Source organism: Bubalus kerabau, chromosome 8 (assembly GCF_029407905.1).
Source record: "Bubalus kerabau isolate K-KA32 ecotype Philippines breed swamp buffalo chromosome 8, PCC_UOA_SB_1v2, whole genome shotgun sequence".
Taxonomy (NCBI): Eukaryota; Metazoa; Chordata; class Mammalia; order Artiodactyla; family Bovidae; genus Bubalus; species Bubalus kerabau.
In genome coordinates this window covers 31,475,711-31,499,344 of record NC_073631.1, presented here as the reverse complement: position 1 = coordinate 31,499,344, position 23,634 = coordinate 31,475,711, and the positions used below count along the sequence as shown (strand labels likewise).

The 23,634-nt window shown below is 37.8% G+C and overlaps 1 protein-coding gene across 5 annotated transcripts in view; it reads left to right on the top strand.

Annotated features, from left to right (window-relative positions):
• TMEM196 (transmembrane protein 196) overlaps positions 1–23,634 on the top strand; it is a 310,640-nt gene that overhangs the window by 171,120 nt on the left and 115,886 nt on the right. For 4 of the 5 annotated variants that reach the window (XM_055589938.1, XM_055589936.1, XM_055589937.1 and 1 more), the window contains one exon: positions 10,377–10,470. The exons of the other annotated variant lie outside the window; for it this stretch is intronic. In XM_055589938.1, the coding sequence (XP_055445913.1) occupies positions 10,377–10,470 (94 nt within the window). The remainder of the gene's footprint in view (positions 1–10,376; positions 10,471–23,634) is intronic. 5 annotated transcript variants of the gene reach the window in all.

Sequence of the window (23,634 nt, the reverse complement as noted above, 5' to 3'; positions counted from 1 at the left end):
ATATTAGCACATTTCCCAACAATTTGGCTTTCTTTTTGCTTTATGTTAAAAGTTAGTACTGATATATACATGAAACATCAGAGAATCAAAATTAATTATACATAGTGACAAGGAAGATTATCTTATTCTTAGTGATGAACAATATATTAATTGCTGTAGTTTTCATGTTTTAGTCTTAAATTAGCCTCTCCTTCTATCTGCCTCATATAATCTCTGTTCAACAATTCTTCATTTTAAAATTGAAATCAAGTATTGTATCTGGGACTCCTGTGTAAGGTGCTGATTGCTCCCTTGCTAATTCTTCATCTACCTATCCTTCTCTTGCATTTTCCCTGCCTCCTCCTCCTTTTGCCTTTTCTATCTCTGGACAAGGAAAAGTCAAAGTTCTGTCACCTTTTACTGACTCTCAGGCTGCGTCCACATTATACTAGAAACAGCTCAGTCAATTTAGCCAAACATCTGGTCAATTCAGTCACACCATGAGTTTAAAAGATGTCTGTTCTAAATCTATTGATTGGTTACATAAGATGAAGTAGTAAAAGTGATAACACGGAATAGATATAAACTGTCTGACTCAGTCTGAGCTTGAGCCATTTAGGAGCACAGACTGTTAGCCCAGGCTTAAGCCAGTTAGGAGCACAGATCTGTTAGACCAATGAGCCCAGTTCCAGGCTCTCGTTCATTGTCCTGTTTCAGCGTTTCCTGATTTTCCTCTACCACAATGCCCCGAAGCTGAGGGGGACTCTGCAACGCTATTCTTTTCTTTTATTTGTCTCTGTTTCAAAAAGTGATGGGTGAAGATAAGAATGCAGGGTCTTCTGAACTTCAGAATCACAGTATTATGGAACAATGAGGCAGGAGCAGAAGCTGGTGTTTAGCCTATCCATTTCCAAAGTTTGGTCAGTGAATTTCTAGCGTTTTCCTGGAGTTGTCTCAGAGGCTAATAGGTTTGTGTGTGTGTTCAAGGTGGGTGGGAGTAGGAGGTGGGAAGTGTGACTTAAAGGATGCTTAATAGTCTGTACTTTCTACCTCTCCTGGGGACACAAAGGCCCACTCCCATACACATAGAGAAACATAGACCCATTTCATGCACTGGTTCTGGTTTTATCAGTTTTATCTAGCATAGTTCCATAAGGGATTATTTTTTAGAACATTTCTTCTAAGAAAATATTTTAGTCCCAGTGATTTAGTTCAGATCTGTCATTTTACAGACAGAGATAGTCACAGGGCTGAGACTGTCCCAGGGTAATGCTACTATTTAAAGTTCATTCTATACCTTCCAACACTGAAGAAAAGCTTGCTCATTCAGTAATTGAACTGAATCATAAGAACTTTCTGGGGCACAGATCTCTATATAAATAGGAAAACTAAAGAAAAGACAAAATTGTTCATTTAAGTAATGTGCTCACTGGAGAGGCAGAAATTGCTCTTGTTACCTGTTCAGCTTCCATCACATACTCACTTCATTAGGTCTAAATACTCACTCATTCATTCCTTACACAAAGTTGATCATGTATATACCATGCATCTAATGTTGAAGTCATGAATATGAGAGAAAAAATAATATAATCTCTACCTTTATAAAGCTTACATTTTACTGATAAACTGATACCTAAAATTATCTGTATATGTACTTGAAGGCATACATGCTTTTAATTTGAGCAATAATAAAAAATAGCTACTATTTTTTGAAAGTTAGATTTTGTATCAAGCTATATTAGATGTATAAGATATACATACTTATTATTCTATAAGATAGTTAATATTTCCATTTTACAGGTGCTTAGAGGGTCATGTGCATGTGTGTTATTCTGCAGTTGTGTCCGACTCTCGCTGACCACATGGGCTATAGCCTGACGGGTTTCTCCGTCCATGGGATTTCCCAGTCAAGAATACTGGAGTGTTACAATGCCCTCCTCCAGGGGATTTACCTGACCTAAGGATCGAACCCGTGTCTCTTATGCCTGCTGCATTGGCAAGTGGGTTCTTTACCACTAGCACCACTTGGGAAACCCCACTAAATACCATATCTAAGACTTTACAACTAACTGAATGCTTAATCTTGGAGTGAAATTCAGATTGGTCCATTTCTAAACTCTTAGCTAGGTGTAAGGGACTTTCTGTCTGTAAGAATCACTAATAAAAGTTTTATAAGGAGAACATTTTGGTTTTGAATTGACACATTGGGGAAGGTAAGGGAAAAGCATAAATGGATGTAGTGTTATGTCTAGGTTTGAACATTTAAAAAGGCAATAGGATATGTAAATCTATAATGAACCAATGAGGCAACCCTGGAATTTCAGCTTCTGGAAATTAAACACTAATGGTACAACTTTGCTCCACAAATGTATTAAATCCTCTTGAAGTGCTCCACACATTTGCAAACTGTAGCTAAATCATGGCTCTTTGAACATATTAACCCTTTTATTTTCTTTTGCTGTCAGTTCTTGGGGTTCAGTATTAACAGGAAACAATTACAGATGATTAGTTAAGCCTCTATCTCCAGGCACCTAAAATAACTCCTATGTCTATAAAGGGAATGACTCTATAAGCAACTAGAAAGAAAAAAATAATTTCAAGGACTGATGAGAAGATTTTCTAGATTCCTTTTTTTTTTAAACCATGATTTGAAAACAGCTTAATCTAATATTAAGATGACATTAATCTAGCCTCTAAATTTTGCTTTTGTAAGTGTACGAGTCCATGTTTCATATAGCCTTAATATGTTTACTATGATAATTGGTACAATTTATGTCTTATACATTTTTGTTCATATGAAATAACATTTTTTATTATCGGCAGTATGATATTTAAATAGATCTCAATTATACAGTTGATAATGTTTATTTTATCAAATTAATATGTTATTGACTATAGACAAATTCTCATTTTATATATTCCTTTAAAACAGGCACTGCTGGTTCAGCTATAATTCTGTATCTCTTAGCATTTTATATTATCCTTAAAAATATTTTGAGTGTATTTAGACATGAATTTTTAATCATGTATCACTCTTATGCCCAAATGAAGAGAAAAATATAAGCAAAACAATTTGCTTCACTTTTCACTTTCATGCATTGGAGAAGGCAATGGCAACCCACTCCAGTGTTCTTGCCTGGAGAATCCCAGGGACGGGGGAGCCTGGTGGGCTGCCGTCTATGGGGTCACACAGAGTCGGGCACGACTGAAGTGACTTAGCAGCAGCAGCAGAGTCTTGTTTTTGGCTGTTATCTCCAAGCACACAAAACTGTGTGGAAGCATGAGTGCCATGCCTTCAGATCATGCCCGCAGGGCACATGGGAAGCACACAGAATAAAATAGGACCTTAGCATGAGTATCACAGTTCACAATGGAGACATGCAGAAAAAGCTTTTCCCCCCAACTCCCAAAGCAGGTACACTTGGCCCTTCATATTCACAGGTTACACATCCGTAGATTCAACCAACCATGAAACCAGAAAGTTCCAAAAAGCAAAATTACAAATTTCTGTGTGCTGGCAACTATTTATGTAGCATTTTCATTGCATTTTGTATCATAAGTAACCTAGAGATGATTTTGCAGCTAGATGAAAAGTCATAAATGGTTTACTAGAGGCATTGGTTAATTCTATTATGCATCTAATAAAGTTCTAAATTGTGGGCCTTAGAGTATGTATCTCAAACCAAATATGTGCATTTGAAAAAATGAAGGATTTTGTTCAAACCAAATTCTGATTTGGTAGGTCTGGGATGAGGACTGAGAATCTGCATTTCTGATAAGTTCTCTGGTGTCCCCCAAACTGCTGGTCTGCAAGCTATACTATATATAAGGAGCAAGGCTTTAACTAGAACATCCTCTTCCCCTTACTGGATTTGAAACCTCTAGTCTTCTCTACATGTTTAACTCTTCTGGTCAAGTTTTCTGTTTTGTTATGAACTGAATTGTGTCCCCTCCAAAAGAGATGTTGCTGACCTAGCTGTCAGTAGCTGTGAGTGTGACAGTATAGGGAAATAGGGTCCTTACAGATGTAATCAAGTTAAGATGAGGTCATTAGGATGCACCTCAATCGACACAACTGGTGCCCTTATGAGAAGAGGGGAATTTGAACATAAAAACTCAAAGGGATATTTGGCAAATCTAATACAGTTATGTAAAGTTTAAAAATAAAATAAAATTAAAAAAAAAAAAAAAACTCAAAGGGAGAACACCACGTGAAAACTGAGGTAGAGATTAGATTCACGCATCTACAAAACATGGAGTGCCAAGGATCACTGGATGTCCCTAGAAGCTGAGAGAGAGGCATGGGGCAAAGTCTCAGGGCTCTAAGATGGAACCAACCCAACTGACACCATTGTTTTGGACTTCTAGCTTTCAGAACTGTGTGACAAATTTCTGTGGTTTTAAGCCTGAAATACTTTGTTGCAAAAGACCTAGGAAATGAATATACTTTTGTATGCTGTAATGTCATATTGCTATGATATTTAGCATAAAACTTACCCATGAGAGAATGGAAGAAGACAGATGAATATTTTTTTTCCTTTTCTTTGTAAATAGTAAAGGGATTTAAAATGATTCATATCTTATCACCCACACAATTTTTTTTTTAAATCAGTGAATCATTGATTACCTAGAATGTCAAGAATGTTTGACTTCATCATGAAAGTTGAGCATGAGAAGTCTTTATGGGGATTTTTTTTCTGACATAACAATTTACTTTGTTTTCTACCCAACTACGCCCTTTGCACTGATAATAGCAGAATGACCTAAAACTGCCCCATGGGCTACAAAACTGCTGATATGCTTTTAAGAAATCAGGCCTTAATTTTTCTGATTCACAAATTATAAAGATATTGAGTATATTTTTTCCCCTTTTTGGTAGTGAATCAAACAGACATCAGTTCACTGAAACTCTCTATTCTTGTTCTATTCCTGCTGTTTCCTGGTGCTTTCACACAGGTATAGCTGTGTAGGCAAAGAAGGATGAAATAATTTTTCTTCTCTCAGTTGCATGGAAAACAACTATTGTCCTTTTCTCTATAGAAAGGGGGACATTTGGTGGAATTAAATAAGAAATCCAAGGTAATATAGCATTGAGAACATTTTTCCCTTTAATATCCAAATAACCATCCTGGAGGGAACATGATAACACATTTTCATAATTTAAATACAAGTGATTAATTGCAACAATGAAAGCGATATTTGTTCTTATTGTTTTGGAAAAATGCCTATCATTAAATACTTTCTCTAATTGAACACATAAGCACTGGTAAAAGACATCATTTTATTTCAAGCGGCACTTTGCAGCTAGGGAAAAAAAAAGAGGAAAAATAATAAACAGTGCCTGTGGGAATAGATTATGCCAAGGAAGAACAAGAAACTAAATTCAACTTAATTTATGGATGTTGGGTTCTTTATATTGATCTTTGGTGAATATATTTAACTCAAAGCATTTTGCCCTGGATTTTCCTATAATAATGAATGGTGGCATAAGCATGGCACCTGAATCGGTTTAGCTTGTGAGCTAGATGCTGCACAGCACCCGTTCAGGATGGAGGCTCTCTTCCTTTCAGGCCCTGGGAATCTTGGTTGCTTGGGGCTGTCAACCGAGTCCTTCTGTTGATGTTGATGCATCCAAGGCCACACCTGCGCTCGGGAGGGTTGGAGAGGCAGCCTCTAACCAGTGACTGGTCGATGTAGGGCATCAAGGCCCAAACTCTCTGCCTCAAAGTGAGAGAACCCTGAATCCCTAGCTCCCTGTGGGGATGGTCCAAGACCTTGATTGTAATTGGATCACAGTTCACCATGCATCCTGTGTTCTTCACTCACTAAATGATGTTGATCCTAGGAATGCTTCCAGCAAAAATCTTAGAATCTCAGTGTGTTTTTCAGGTAACCAAGTTTCAACCGCTTATAAATTAAAGCAACATGATATAAATAGTCAAGGATACTGAGTAGTGATAGTGAGGACTGGTACTGGTAGTGATACTAAATACTGATAGTGAAGGACTCTGATACTTGATCTAATATGTATGTTAGATAAAATAATGATCTCCCCAAAGATGTCTATGTGCTGATCCCTGAAACATGTGAATATGCCGCCTTCCATGTCAAAGGGACTTTGGAGATGTGATTATCATTAGGATCTCCAAATAGGTAAATTATACTGGATTATCCACACAAGTCCGATATAATGTCAAGGGGCTTTAAAGTGGAGAAAGGAGGCAGAAGAAATCAGAGAAAGATATGTGACAAGGGAAACAAAGTCAGAATGATAAATAGAGAAGGTCTCAAACCACTGCTGCTGGCTTTTAAGACAGAGAAAGGGAGCCACAAGCCAAGGAATGCAGGGCAGCCTCTAGAAACTGAGAAGTCAGAGCCTCCAGCCTCCAGAAAGAAATGCACCTGACACTTTGGTTTTAGGTATTCTATCCCAAAGAACTGTAAAGTAATATCTTTGTGTTGTTTTAAGCCATGAAGTCTGTGGTCTTTTGTTAGAACAGCAATAGCAAATGCCACAGTATATTTCCTATGCATGTTCAGTTGTGTAAACTATAAAATTAGCATCATTATTTCATGGTCACTAACACTGGCTAAAACGGCCTGCCTGGGGAACTGAAATGCTCTGTGTCCATTCTTCCCTGTCTGCCCATTTGGTGATCACACTTTATTCTCAACCCTGAATGTTTACACTGTGATTTATAGCCAGCAGGATCATATATGGCTTTGTCTTGACAATGAACCACAAATTCAAAACACAGTGGTGTTCGAATGAAAGTGTTATAGTCTTTGTAGTTTTTTGGACCTGGGTTCAAATCCCAGCACCATAATTTACTGGCTTAGTGGCCATAGTCAGCTATCCAGCTTCTCTGAGCCACCTTTCCTCATTTAGAAAATTTTAGTTTTGTGTGTGTGTGTGTGTGTGTGTGTGTGTGTGTGTGTGTGTATTATGGAGTTGTTATGAGTATTTAATTACATGTTCTTACACATTGGTGCAGAACAGGAACTTAATAAGCATTAATTATTTATGGTATTACAACATGGTTCAATGATTCATTCATTCAAGAAATATTTCTTGAGTTCTTACTGTGTGCTAAGATTTGTTTTCCCAAATTGCTGAATGATCACATAAAGATAGAATTGAAATTTGTCTTCAGCATTTAAGAAGCTTAGGTAACAGGTACAATACCTGTTACTGTATCCACAACTAACATGTCTTTAACATTTAATAAATGAATTAATTCATTAAGAAATGGCTTGGACAATTTTTATTCAGTGTGAACTGACCGTGTTACCCAGTGGATTATGAAAATACCTTGGACCGGCCCCAAATATGTAAAACACACAGAGCAACTAAAGAATATAGCATTTTCCCAAGAGTGCTTGGGGAAAACATGTGATTGTAGTAGACTTCATTGAAAATGCAGGAGAAAACTCTAGAACATTTGAGGTTATGACCTAATATGTATTTTTACCCTTAGGTTATTTGACTAGAGCAGCATATGCACATTCAGTGTTTCATTAAAAGGCACATTCCTGCTCAGAGACATAACAGATATATTTGCAGTAAAAGAATTTTATTTATTTTCATATTACAAAGTCTGCCAGAACCACATGGAAAAAGACCAAAGGATTTATTACCTTTAAAAGCCATTCATCTAGTTTTGAAAGATTTTCTCAAAATACCAGTTGAAATGATGTTGTTACTTTCAGTTCTTACTGAAGTGCCTATAATTAAAGTCATCAAAGAAACAATTATCAAAATATAAGACAAAGAAGAGTATAATTATATAAGTTCAATAAATTATATGCAGAGCAATGCCTTTTATTAATGCAGATTATTAAAAAAAGGAATTTGCAGAAACTATTTTGTGAAATGTAAAAGGAGTCATTATAGGAGTGAATTTAGGTTTAGTGTTTGATTATAAGTAACCTTCAAACATTCTTTTTTTTTTTTTTAACAAAGAAAGGACCCAGCAAAATCAAACGTGTAAGGGTAAAGAAATAGTAGAAAATATTTTCCTTAGTTGGCTTGTGTTACGATAGTTAAACTCTCTGTTCTCAGTGGAGAATACTGCCATTAATAGATGCAAACAGAGTTAACATAATTCTTTAGGTATTTCAGCAGATTCCAAAACCAATTCCACAGTATTATACTGTGAAGGCCAATGTAAATTATTTATAAAATTACAAAGAGAAGTGACACAGCCTTCAAAATATGCTAGCGAGACTTCTCATTTTATAGAAAAGGAAGTTGAAGTCTGAAGTGATGTACTACAATCCAAATGATGAGTCATCCCAAATTAGAAGACCCAGTGTTTAGTTCCCGGCCCTTGTTTTTGATTGCTAACGTGTTGTCTAAATTCATCACCACCTTACTTAACAGGCTTTGTTCAAAATGCCTTCTGACTATTTTCCAATATCCAGTCCACATTCAAGTGAGATTTGCTTCTAAAGTTTCCTGGGAATGTGCCTCAAGATTTTGAAAGTAATTCTAAATAAAAGTAACAAAATGTTTCCAAGGCAAGTCAGCACTGTCTAGAGCAACACTATCCAATAAAAATATTTTCTAATAGATACATTGAAAAAGTAAAAAGAAACAGATGAATAAATTTTAGTAATCATGTGTGTAACTTAATATATCAAACATAATTATTTCAACATGTAATAAATGGTAAAAAATTAACAATATTTTATAGTCTTGTATTCATACTCAGTCTTTGAAATCAGTGTGGATTTTACATTTATAGCATGTATCCATTTAGACTAGACTTATTTCTAGTGCTCAGTAGATAATTGTGCCATGTGGCTCCCACATTGGACAACATGGATCTAGCGTGGTAACCATTTAAATTCTGCATTAAAATTAAACTGCTGCTGCTGCTGCTAAGTCGCTTCAGTCGCGTCTGACTCTGTGTGACCCCATATACGGTAGCCCACTAGGCTCTCCCATCCCTAGGATTCTCCAGACAAAAACACTGTACTTTAGTCTAATTATAAGCATGAATAACTTTGAATAAATAAAACAACTGGCAATTTTTATTCCCTAAATATTAGAAATCTCTCTATATTTATATTCTGGATTTCATATTGCATGTATATTGAATTTCTTGTGTTTCTTCTCTTCTGCTTTTGTCTCTTTCTTCTTTTCTGCCATGTCTGGGAGGATTCCTCTAATTTCCCTTTTAGTTCATTGGCTTAATTTTCCATAGTATCTAATAAATTCTTCAAGATATCTATTGCATATTTAAATTTGATAATTTTTTTTTATTTTTTTTTTTACTGAGGCACTGTTTCTTAAGCTCAGATGATTCTCTGATAGATTTATAGGGTAAATTAACACTTCAATCTCCCTGATATTATAAAATGTTCATTATTAGTTTTCCCTTCTTTGGACTTATTTCATTTGATTACTTAGAATACATTTCCCTTCTTTAGTACTGTGTAATCTTGACTGCAGCCATGAAATTAAAAGACGCTTACTCCTTGGAAGGAAAGTTATGACCAACCTAGATAGCATATTCAAAAGCAGAGACATTACTTTGCCAACTAAGGTTCGTCTAGTCAAGGCTATGGTTTTTCCTGTGGTCATGTATGGATGTGAGAGTTGGACTGTGAAGAAGGCTGAGCGCCGAAGAATTGATGCTTTTGAACTGTGGTGTTGGAGAAGACTCTTGAGAGTTCCTTGGACTGCAAGGAGATCCAACCAGTCCATTCTGAAGGAGATCAGCCCTGGGATTTCTTTGGAAGGAATGATGCTAAAGCTGAAACTCCAGTACTTTGGCCACCTCATGCGAAGAGTTGACTCATTGGAAAAGACTCTGATGCTGGGAGGGATTGAGGGCAGGAGGAGAAGGGGACGATAGAGGATGAGATGGCTGGATGGCATCACTGACTTGATGGACATGAGTCTGAGTGAACTCCGGCAGTTGGTGATGGACAGGGAGGCCTGGCCTGCTGCGATTCATGGGGTCACAAAGAGTTGGACACGACTGAGCGACTGATCTGATCTGATCTGAATCTTTGTATAATAAATATTTAATTGGTAATTTGTTTCACAGTGCTGTAGCAAAAATATGGAGTACATGTGTGGAGGTCATCAGAGTGGCAACATATCTCTGGCATGAACAATATGTAAATATCCCATTTTCTCAAGTGCTGAACATCTTTAGAGTAAAACATCATATTAGAACTCTACATAGTGCAAGGTCTTTGTTATAAAGAAGACTGTAGTCAAACCCAATGAAAACTAGGCTGATTCTGCTGTCAGATGTGTACATTCTTGTCAGTGTGCCTAAGGACAGAAAATAACACCCCCAACTTTGAAAAAGTATGTTGTATGTTTTGTATCTTCATATTAATAAATGTGGTATATTTGGTTGAAATTTTTATTTTAACAGACCAGCTGGTAAACCAGATAACCAGATACTGTGCAGCAAACACTTAACTGTGATCTCTGAAAGTCACCGATTGATGAACAGCCAACTGGATCAGGTCAGTTTAAAATGATTGGTTTGGTCTTTTTGCCCACTGCTTTCTGAATCCTTATGAAGGAAAGTCTGCAATTTTGTTACCGTCATGTAAGTACCTATTAGATGTTATGTGGTTTTCTGTTAAGAATGCTGTTGCTGCTGCTAAGTCGCTTCAGTCGTGTCCGACCCTGTGCGACCCCATAGACGGCAGCCCACCAGGCTCCCCCGTCCCTGGGATTCTCCAGGCAAGAACACTGGAGTGGGTTGCCATTTCCTTCTCCAATGCATGAAAGTGGAAAGTGAAAGTGAAGTCACTCAGTTGTGTCCGACTTAGGGACCCCATGGACTGCAGCCTACCAGGCCCTCCATCCATGGGATTTTCCAGGCAAGAGTACTGGAGTGGGGTGCCATTGGGAAAAAATAAAGTTTCTCTTTTCTTTAGTTTTATTTGGTGGTTTATATTACTTGTGTGGTGTGGAGAGGAAGTATCTAGTTAGGACTAGATACTAACTAACTAGATGCAAAGTCTAAAGGGCAGGCTGAGGAGTCTCAGTCTCTGATTGGCTTGCCTGACTTTGCTGGAGGTGTGCCTGAGGCCGATGGCTATTCCTCTTCCAGGACTGGTTGAATCACCACAGCTTAGATATGGTCACAATTGTCTGTCTCCACCACATCCTGCAATAGATGCTCACCGTTTCTGCTTTAGCTGTTTTCTCCTACCTGTCGTGGGGTCCTCTCCATGTAGCAGTGACTACCGGGTGTTCCACAACATTATGAACCAGACACAGACAAGTAAACTCTAAGGGTTTTCATTGACCAAATGGTAAATTTCCATTCCATGAGGGAAGGGCAAGAAAAGATTTTTAAAGCCTTGATATTACAAAGTACTTCCCGGTGTCATTTCAGTGGTGATTCTTCCTATCATATTGTGATCCAACAAGATTCCATTAAATAAGGTCAAAGGTGTATAAATGTCCTATTATCTGGTTCCACTGCAGTCTCCATCCTTGGACCACAAGTACAACATAATATTTGAGATGACCTTGGATTACGTTGATCCTATAGATCCCAGGGGATGTGTTCCTGCAGAAAGTCATAAATGAAACGTCTGTAACTCCATTCCTGCTACCTTCAGAGATGTAACTGAGATGGCAGAAATACTCTAAAATGTTTACTAGCTTCCAATAAGCAAAAGTCATTAAACAAATGTTTACCCATTTACAGAAAATATTCATCTTAAAAACATGTTGGCAAATTAGATCAGTCCTTTGCAAAAAAAAAAAAAAAAAAAGGCCCAAAGGATTTAAATTTTGTACTTGAATTTACATGTTTGCTAATTCATACCAATTATATTTTAAGTGTAAGCATCCTATAATCAATACTTTATCTTCATTATTTTAGCCTTCAAAGTTTTAACTAATAGTCTTCTACATTTTCAAATATAATAGTTATTCTTTTATTTTGTATTTATATAATAAATGTAAAGGAATTTAGAAAGGAGGAAAGTTTAGTGTTAAATGGAATTAAAATCCTAAGTTGAAAAACATGCTAAAGAGCACTCACAATTCTTGACTTTTTCATCAGCTCCAATTTCAAATATTGGTTGTATGATAACTTTACTCTTCCTTTTCTCTGCCTTGAGAGAAAGGCTGGAAATATTTTAATATAATGAAGTCTTGTATTCTCTCTTTCATTTGATTCTCAGAAAATGCACAGTCTCATTGTATGCCCAACACGCAGAATTCTTTCAAGGTGTTGGTGTTTTTCTTCAGGCATGCATTTAATAATATGAAAACTGCTTGATTACTAAAAGACTGAACTCAGAAAAGAAACTGATTTCATCTTCTCAGATCTGTGGTTTCATTTGTAAAATGCTGAAAATATATATTCCCTATGCATGAAAAATAGCCTGACACATAATCTTTTATTTCCTCAACACAGAGTTTCCTGTTTTGAATCTGTGGATTCTAATAGGATCAAATTGTTTCCCCTTGTGACGATCTTTTAAATGAGGATGCTGTGTAATTGGAGAAGTAATTGATTCAAAACAAATGGGAGTCTCCGAAAATATGTTAAAAAGAATTCCTGAAACGATTTACCTAAATGACTCCAAGATTATACTTTATATTCTAAATGAAGATAAAAACAAAACATGATGCTATTTTTTGCTCAGAAGATTTTAAAGCGTTGTATGTGAGGCCCAGTGAAAGAAGAGCTGGTTGAAAGCTGTTTGTGAGGATTGCAGCAACAGAAGCATAAGTGTAGAGTTCAGGTAGAATGAACAGGGATGTCAAAAAAAGGTTTCTGTCGGGAGGAAAATTCTCAACCCTGATAGTTCTCACTTTCAATTATAGTACAGATCAAGTATCAAGAAAAGGCTGCAATGAAATTCAAGTGCTATACTCAGCTGACAGCTATTCTTGTGCTGCTTTCTCTTGTAGCAAATTAGTCCTTCCAGGAGCTGCTGTTGTGTAGCAAGTCTTCCATTTATGCATGTTGATTTTCCCTCTTTGCAGTGTGTTATTATATGTGACCAACTAATTTTTTCCTTGAATCTGTTTTGTATGACAAAGTAGGATTCTGGACATTCAAAATTAAATGCCTCACTGTTTGTTATATTTCCTGTAACTTCAGAACAAGCTTGAAATATGAGAAATATAGGTAAGACTATCTGAAGGATGATGAATCTTAATAGATCATCATCTATTAAGATGCAGAAATAGCTCAGCAAATACCATTAATACTCCACTCTACTAAACCAAAGGAAAAGCCATTAAGATAAAGCTCAGCAGAAGGTGAATATTTTCCCTTCAAGTATGTAATTATTCTATAACCGTAGGTATTTAAACTATATGCTATTATTTCATTTACAGTTATATATGCCAGTGTACTAAAACTCAGTGATAAAAGAAATTAATTTTTTTAATTAAAAGATTTATTTTCTCTTTGGCCGCGTGGGGTCTTCATTGCTGCAGTTGGCTTTCTCTAGTTGCAGTGGGCTGGGGCTGCTCTTTGTTGCAGTATGCTGGCTTCTTATTGCAGTCGCTTCTCTTAATTGCAGAGCATGGGCTCTAGAGTGTGTGGGTTTCAGTAGTTGTGGTGCATGGGCTTAGTTGCTCTACAGCCTGTGAAATCTTCCCGGACCAGGAATTGAACCCATGCCCACTCCATTGGCAGGCAGATTCTTAAACCACTGGGTCACAAGGGAAGTCCCACGGTATTTTATTGAAATGTTTCTTATCTCTAATTTTCGGGCAAGGGGACAAAAGTAAAATAAACAAATTAATCCAAGAATTCTTTTTTTAAATATAGGCATTTGTAAGTGTAGTGAAACTTTACATTTGCCCTTCAACAACACATGAGACTGACTACATAAAAATATAGCACGATGACACTAAGTCCTTGATTAGTTAATAAAAGTTAACTATGCTTAATATTTATTCTTTGTTACTATGACAATAAAGCAATAAAATAGCTGATAGATAGAGATCCAACCAGTCCATCCTAAAGGAGATCAGTCCTGGGTGTTCATTGGAAGGATTGATGTTAAAGCTGAAACTCCAGTACTTTGGCCACCTCATGCAAAGAGCTGACTCATTAGAAAAGACCCTGATGCTGGGAAAGATTGAGGACAGGAGGAGAAGAGGACGACAGAGGATGAGATGATTCAATGGCATCGCCGACTCAATGGACATGAGTTTGGGTAAACTCTGGGAGTTGGTGATGGACAGGGAGGCCTGGCGTGCTGCAGTTCATGGGGTCGCAAAGAGTCAGACACGACTGAGTGACTGAACTGAACTGAATTTTAGTCAGAAGGTTTGAAATCAAAGGGTAGCACAGAATTTATCAACAAAATTAAACTAAGCATGCTACTCAGTTGAGGTTTAAAATGGTACTGGACACTGAGACTTATTTTATTATCTTTTAAGGTTATTTTCATTGAGTTACATGAAGTTAACTATGTATTTCAGAATATGAATTTTTTTCAGCCAAAATTATGTAAAGGGTAAACACATGGGCTCATAACTGATGAGTATAATAAAATATTTTTCTCTTGACCTTTTCTATTTTATCTAGTTTCACCATCTATTTGAGGAAAAGCTCCTAAAAAGCCATTTAATAAATAATAGAGTATCCCTTTCCAAAATGCACAGTCCTAAGGATTTAGAATGTGGTACTGAGGATTAGAAAGAATCTACTTAGGAGGGAAATTATACAGCAATTAAAGCACTCAACCACTACAAATTCTATGTAGGGTTTTAAAAAGGGATTCTATTTAATTCCTTAAATACTGCAGTATTAAAACTTGGAGTATGATGTTACCAAAGAGATTATATTATTAAAAAGACTGGTAAAACCCAGTTACCAGTATGAGAGAATGACACTAACGTTTTAAAGGATAACCAGATTATTCAATATTATTAAAGTCAATAGTAAACAGAATAGAAAGTAAGCAAAGGAAATGCATTTATCTTGTACAACTGGAAAAATATCTTTATAGTTTGAATTCCCAAGTTATGGAATTTACACACATATAAACACATATCCTTTTTATTAACTCATTCACAGAGACCAGTTCAATATATTTGAAAATTAACACTAGTTATACTGTCAGTAACTCAGCTCTATAAATTTTAATCCTAGCATAATGAGGAATCATTACTAGGGAAAAATAATATTTTAAAATAAATTTCTTGCATTTTCAATGTTTAATAAGCCTTTAGATGGAATTTGGATTCTTCAGTTATTTAGCTTATTCAGATAAACCAAAACATCTTTAAAAGACTATAAATTATTTAAGTCTAAGAGCCAACCTAAACAAATTTTGACCTTTCATATCTGAAACTTACTGTTCTCGATGCTGTTCAGTTGCTAAGTCATCTCTGACTCTTTACAACCCCATAAACTGCTGCAGGCCAGGTTTCCTTGTCCTTCACTACTTCCCAGAGTTTGCTCAAACTCATGTCCATTGATTTGGTGATGCCATCCAACCATCTCATCCTCTGTAATCCCCTTCTTTCCCTGCCTTCAATCTTTCCCAGCATCAGGGTGTTTTCCAGGGAGTCAGCTCTTCACATCAGGCGGCCGAAGTATTGGAGCTTCAGCATCAGTCCTTCCAATGAATATTCAGGGTTGATTTCCTTTAGGATTGAGTGGTTGGATATCTCCTTGCTGTCTGAGGGACTCTCAAGAGTCTTCTCTAGCACCACAACTCAAACGTCAATTCTTTGGCACTCAGCTTTGATTGGTCCAAATCTCACATCCATACATGACTACTGGAAAAACCATAGCTTTGACTATATGGATCCCTGTTGACAAAGTAATGTCTCTGCTTTTTAATGCACTGTCTAGGTTTGTCATAGGTTTTCTTCCAAAGAGCAAGTGTCTTTTCATTTTGTGGATGCAGTTTCTGTCTACAGTGATTTTTGAGAACCAAAAAATAAAATCTGCCATTATTTCCACTTTTCCTCATTTATTTGCACCAAGTGATGGGACTGGATGCCATGATCTTCATATTTTTTCTTTAATGTTGAATTTTAAACCAGCTATTTTACTCTTTTCTTTCACTCTCATCAAGAGATTCTTTAGTTCCTCTTCAGTTTCTGCGGTTAGAGTGATATCATCTACGTATCTGATAACTTTCCTGGCAATACTGATTCCAACTGGTGCTTCATCCAGCCTGGCATTTCGCATGATGTACTCTGCATATAAGTTAAATAAGTAGGATGACAATATATACCCTTGACGTACTCCTTTCTCAATTTTGAACCAGTCTGTTGTTCCATGTCCAGTGCTAACTGTAGCTTCTTGACCTGCACACAGGTTTCTCAGGAGGCAGGTAAGGTGGTCTGGTATTCCCATCTGTTTCACAATTTTCCACACTTTATTGTGATCCACACAGCATAGTCATTAGCATAATCAATGAAGAAGACATAGATGTTTTTCTGGAATTCTCTTGCTTTCTGTATGACCCAGTGGGTTTTAGAAATTTGATCTCTGGTTCCTCTGCCTTTTCTAGTTCCAGCTTGTACATTTGGAAGTTTTCAGTTCATGTACTGTTGAACGCTAGCTGAAGGATTTTGAGCATTACCTTGAGCATGTGAAATGAAGTGAAGTGAAGTGAAAGTCATTCAGTCGTGTCCGACTCTTTGCGACCGCATAGACTCTACAGTCCATGGAATTCTCCAGGCTAGAATACTGGAGTGGGTAGCCTTTCCCTTCTCCAGGGGATCTTCCCAACCCAGGGATTGGGCCCAGGTCTCGGGTATTGCAGGCGAATTCTTTACCAGCTGAGCCATGAGGGAAGCCCTGAGCATGTGAAGTGAGTGCGATTGTAAGATAGTTTGACCATTCTGTGGCTTTGCTTTTCTTTGGGATTGGAATGATAACTTACCTTTTCCAATTCTGTGCCACTGCTGTGTGTGCTGTGTTTAGTTGCTCAGTTGTGTCCAACTCTTTGCAGAGCCCATGGACTCCAGCCTACCAGGCTCCTCTGCCCTTGGGGATTCTCCATGCAAGAAAACTGGAGTGGGTTGCCATGCCCTCCTCCAGGGAACCTTCCCAACCCAGGGATCGAACCCAGATCTCCTGCATTGCAGGAGGATTTTTTTTTTTTTTTTTTTTACCATCTGAGCCTCCAGGGAAGCCCAAGTTTTCTAAATTTGCTGCCATATTGAGAACAACACTTTAGTAGCAGCATCTTTTATGATTTAAAATACATGAGCTAGAATTCCATCACTTCCACTAACTTTGATCATAGTAATGCTTCCCAAGATCCACTTGACTTCACACTCCAAGATGTCTGATTCTACGTGAGTGACCTCCTCATCATGGTTATCTGCATCATTAAGACCTTTTTTGCACAGTTGTTCTATGTATTCTTGCCATGTCTTCTTAATCTCTTCTGCTCCTAAGGTCCTTGCCATTTCTGTCATTTATAGTGCCCATCTTTGTATGATATGTTCCCTGGGTATCTCCAATTTCCTTGAGGAAATCTCTAGTCTCCCATTTTATTGTTTTCTTCTGTTTCTTTGCATTGTTCACTTAAGATGGTTTTCTTATCTCTCCGTGCTATTCTTTGGAACAGCATCATTGTCAACAAAAGAGTCCTGAAATGCAATACTTAGATGCAGTCTCAAAAATGACAGAATGATCTCTCTTCATTTTCAAGGCAAACCATTCAATATCATGGTAATCTAAGTCTATGCCTTGACCAGTAATGCTGAAGCAGCTGAAATTGAACAGTTCTATGAAGACCTACAAGCCTTCTAGAACTAACACCCAAAAAAGATGTCCTTTTCATTATAGGGGACTGGAATGCAAAAGTACAAAGTCAAAAAACAGCGGGAGTAACAGGCAGTTTAGCCTTGGAGTACAGAATGAAGCAGGGCAAAAGTTAACAGAGTTTTGCCAAGAGAACACACTGGTCATAGCAGACACCCTCTTCCAACAACACAAGAGAAGACTCTACACATGGGCATCAGCAGATGCCCAACACCGAAATCAGATGGATTATATTCTTTGCAGCCAAAGATGGAGAACCTCTATACAGTCAGCAAAACAAGACCAGGAGCTGACTGTGGCTCAGATCACGAACTCCTTATTGCCAAATTCAGACTTAAATTGAAGAAAGTAGGGAAAACCACTAGACCATTCAGGTATGACCTAAATCAAATCCCTTATGATTATACAGTGGAAGTGAGAAATAGATTTGAGGGACTAGATCTGATAGACAGAGTGCCTGATGAACTATGGGCAGAGGTTCGTGACATTGTACAGGAGGCATAGAGCAAGAACATCCCCAAGAAAAGAAATACAAAAGAGCAAAATGGTTGTCTGAGGAGGCCTTACAAATAGCTGTGAAAAAAAAGAGAAGTGAAAAGCAAAGGAGAAAAGCAAAGATATACCTATTTGCATGCAGAGTTCCAAAGAGCAGCAAGGAGAGATAAGAAAGCCTTCCTCAGTGATCAGTGCAAAGAAATAGAGGAAAACAGTAGAATGGGAAAGACTAGAGATCTCTTCAAGAAAATTAGAGATACCGAGGGAATATTTCATGCAAAGGTGGGTTCATTAAGGGGCAGAAATGGTATGCACCTAACAGAAGCAAAATATGTTAAGAAGAAGTGGCAAGAATACACAGAAGAACTGTACAAAAAAGATCTTCATGACCCAGATAATCATGATGGTGTGATCACTCACCTAGAGCCAGACATCCTGGAATGTGAAGTCAACTGGGCCTAAGGAAGTATCATTATGAACAAAGCTAGTGGAGATGGTGGAATTCCAGTTGAGCTATTTCAAATCCCCAAAGATGGTGCTGTGAAAGTGCTGCACTCAATATGCCAGCAAATTTGGAAAACTCAGCAGTGGCCACAGGACTGGAAAAGGTCAGTTTTCATTCCAATCCCACAGAAAGGCAATGCCAAAGAATTCTTAAACTACCACACAGTTGCACTCATCTCACACATTAGTAAACTAATGCTCAAAATTCTCCAAGCCAGGCTTCAGTAATATGTGAACTGTGAACTTCCAGATGTTCAAGCTGGTTTTAGAAAAGGCAGAGGAACCAGAGATCAAATTGCCAAAATCCACTGGATCATTGAAAAAGCAAGAGTTCCAGAAAAACATCTATTTCTGCTTTATTGGCGATGCCAAAGCCTTTGACTGTGTGGATTACAATAAACTGTGGAAAATTCTGAAAGAGATGGGAATACCAGACCACCTGACCTGCCTCTTGAGAAACCTATATGCAGGTCAGGAAGCAACAGTTAGAACTGGACATGGAACGACAGACTGGTTCCAAATAGGAAAAGGAGTACGTGAAGGCTGTATATTGTCACCCTGCTTATTTAACTGATATGCAGAGTACATCATGAGAAATGCTGGGCTGGAAGAAGCACAAGCTGGAATCAAGATTGCTGGGAGAAATATCAGTAACCTCAGATATGCAGATAACACAACCCTTATGGCAGAAAGTGAAGAAGAACTAAAGGGCCTCTTGTTGAAAGTGAAAGAGGAGAGTGAAAAAGTTGGCTTAAAGCTCAACATTCAGAAAACAAAGATCATGGCATCCGGTCCCATCACTTCATGGCAAATACATGGAGAAACAATGAAAACAGTGTCAGACTTTATTTTTCTGGGCTCCAAAATCACTGCAGATGGTGACTGCAGTCATGAAATGAAAAAACTTTTACTCCTGGAAGGAAACTTATGACCAACCTGGACAGCATATTAAAAAGCAGAGATATTACTTTGCCAACAAAGGTCCATCTAGTCAAAGCTATGGTTTTTCCATTAGTCATGTATGGATGTGAGAGTTGGATTATAAAGAAAGCTGAGTGCAAAGAATTGATGCTTTTGACCTGTGGTGTTAAAGAACACTCTTGAGAGTCCCTTGGACTGCAAGGAGATCCAACCAGTCCATCCTAAAGGAGATCAGTCCTGAGTGTTCATTGGAGGGACTGATGTTGAAGCTGAAACTCCAATACTGTGCCTACCTGATGCAAAGAGCTGACTCATTTGAAAAGACCCTGATGCTGGGAAAGATTGGGGGCAGGAGGAGAAGGAGACGACAGAGGATGAGATGGTAGATGGCATTACCAACTGAATGGAGATGAGTTTGAGCAACTTCTGGCAGTTGGTGATGGATAGGGAGGCCTGGCAGGCTGTGGTCCATGGGATCGCGAAGAGTTGGACACGACTGAGCGACTGAACTGAACTGACCTGCATTCAAATGGGTATATCTTCCCATTTCTCTTATGCCTTTCATGTCTTTTCTTTTCCCAGATATTTGTAAGGTGTCTTCAGATAAGCACTCTGCCTTCATGTATTTCTTTTTCTTAGGTATGCTTTTGGTCCTCTCCTCCTGTACAGTGTTATGAAGCTCTGTCCATAATGTTTCAGACACTCTATCTGCCAGATCTAATAATCCCTTGAATCTATTTATCACCTCCAGTGTAAAATCATAAGGGATTTGACATAGGTCATACCTGGATGGTCTGGTGTTTTCCCCTACTTTCTTCTACTTAAGCCTGAATTTTGTAATAAGGGGTTCATGTTCTGAGCTGCAGTCAGCTCCAGGTCTTGGTTTTGCTACTGTACAGAGATTCTCCATTTTCAGCTACAAAGAATATAATCAGTCTGATTTTGGTATTGACCATCTGGTGATCTCCATGTGTAGAGTCGTCTCTTGTATTGTTGGAAGATGGCGTTTGTTATGACCAGTGTGTTGTCTTGGCACAACTGTTAGCCTTTGCCCTGCTTCATCTTGTACTCCAAGGCCACACTTGTGTGTTACTCCAGGTGTCTCTTGACTTCCTACTTTAGCATTCCAATCCCCTATGTTGAAAAGGACATTTTGGGGCAGATTTAGTTCTAGAAGTTCTTGTAGATCTTCATAGAACCATTCAACTTCAGCTTCTTCAGCATTAGTAGTTGGGGCATAGACTTGGATTACTGTGATGCTGTATGGTTTGCCTTGAATATGAACTGAGATCAGTCTGTTGTTTTTGAGATTGTACCCAAGTACTGATTTTTGGATTTGTTATATCAGACTTATTTATAGAAAATAAGCAACGTAATTGAAAATTAGGACATTATAAAGAGAACAAAACTGTATTTAGTCTATTGAAGCAGCTTATCAAAAAAATTAACATGCAAAGCATTTTTATTATAAAATTTTCAAATAATATAAAGCTTAATGTTCCATTAAGGAGCAGACTCAATTAAACCTGTTTATAATTTTATATCTTATAGTTTCCACTGGAAAATCATCTCTATAATTATAGGCTTGTTCTTTCATTAGATGTAAATATACAATATGTATTCATGTATCTTCAATATGCAACTTGGGAAAAAAGAGTGCTTTGGCTCTTTGAAATAGTACAGATTTTTTTTTTTTAATCAGAAATTCCAACATCTGAGAGGGATTTAAGTCTGCTTTGTTGTTACATGCCATAGATTTGGAAAAGTTTCTGACAAGAGTGTAGATATCAAAGAACCAGGCTACTAATTTTCATTTCTATACTGACAGATATAAAGATAAAAGTTGAGTCACATTTGTCAAGTAACATAGATCCTCTTTTGATTTTCCTTTTCTTCAGTCCATGAGCTTGGTAATAGGTGCTGTAAAAATACATATTGACATTTTTTAAAGGGTACAAGGACTATCAATCTTATTAATCTTGAGGAATAACACAATCTATAAAGGGGATCAGGGGCATCCTATTTCAACCAAGCTCATGGTGATGATACCTTTGTAAGAGCACAAGACATTACTGACCTCAGCCTGGTGAGTATTTGAGAATATTCTATATATTCCTTACGACACCTCAATTCAATTAAAAAAAAAAACAACAACACTGCTCTAGGGAGGTATAGCAATATGCCAGAATGTGGCTTTTTTACCCAGTTCCATAATTGCAGTTTATTTCTGTCTTTGACTTCAGTACTATTGATGAGGCTAGGAGTGCTTGGCTTATCTTCCATATTTTCTACTGTCAGATGATTCTCAAGTCATTATAGCTCTCTCTGCTGCTGCTAAGTCGCTTCAGTCGTGTCCAACTCTGTGTGACCCCATAGACGGCAGCCCACCAGGCTCCCCCGTCCCTGGGATTCTCCAGGCAAGGACACTGGAGTGGGTTGCCATTTCCTTCTCCAATGCATGAAAGTGAAAAGTGAAAGTGAAGTCACTCAGTCGTGTCAGACTCTTCGTGACCCCATGGACCACAGCCTACCAGGCTCCTCCATCTATGGGATTCTCCAGGCAAGAGTACTGGAGTGGGTTGCCATTGCCTTCTCCATAGCTATCTCTACTTTTCCTTTTAAATTGAATTGATTTTCCATTGGATATTTGTACACCTGACCAATATTAATCATCTATTCCTTAATACCAACAGTATGCCATGTTCAGTATATCCGAAAGTAAATGCATTAACTCTTCCTCTCCCCAACGGTATCCCACACCTGATATTCTTTCACTATAATTTTTCTTATTGATTACAAGGTATTTGTAAAGAAAATAAGTGTCCTTCTAACCCCTATTTCTCCTCCTTGTTTGGTCACTGAACACTAAAAACAGTCAGAGTGGCAAAGTGTTCAGACAAAGTACTTCCCAGCCATCCTTGAAGCTGGGTGTGGCCATGTACCAAGTTCTGGCCAAAGAGATAAATGTGGACATTGTTAGGTGAGTGTTCTATGGGCCTCTTAAAAGGGAGTAGAAAAGCTGTGCTGTGCTCATGTGGGGTCTTTCACTTTCTGCTCCTTGCTTAATATATGGAAATTGTACTTGAGCTCCAGCATCCGTGTTGGACAATGCAAATTGTAATGAAGAAGCAAAACAGACCGTGGAGTGGCAGGTGGAAGGAGCCTGGGTCTCTGTGAGCACTGCACAGCTATCGTCTAGGCCGAGAGTGCTTCCTTCACACTTGGCCCAAGGCAGAGAGAAATAAATTGTTACTTACTTTAACCACAGTTATTTCTGGTATCTGTTACTAGCAGGAGAAAGTAATTCCTTGTTAACACAGTACACAGAGTTCCCAAGAATTTTTCTAGAATTTGTCTCCTTTGTAATCCACTCCAACAGCCAATTAATCACCGAGCCCTGTCAGTTTAATTTCTTAAATTTATTTCAAATTTTCTGCTTTTTCTACATCCCCACTTTTATTACTTTACTTCAAACACTTGTCATCCGACACCACAGCATTGCAGCGGACTCCAGCTCATCTTCTTTCAGCCTCACTTCCCTAGGGTGTATCATCCCAACTGCTGCCAGAAATGATGATCTGATCATAGTCCTCTCTGCTCCCCTTCAGGTTCACATACCTTCAGTGACTAATTTCCAACCAGGTAATTTTTTTAGTGTGCCAAAAAAGCATGAGTCTTGAGTATTGGCTTTGTCTCTATTCTTACACTCTAGAAATACTGAAACATTGCTAGTTCCCTGAATACTCACCTCTTCAATTCCTTGTCAATGCTGCTTATTCTCTAAATAGCTTTTGTCAGGCTGTTGGTTACAAAACTCTTATTCATCAATTTAAAACATGTTTAAGATTCTCTTTGAAGATTTCATGCCTCCCTGACTTGTTAAACATAGTCTTCACTCTGTAAAATTATACACAATTCTGCATATTGTTGCATATCACATTATACCATTATTATTTTTAGATGCCTGTTTCATTTACAAGAC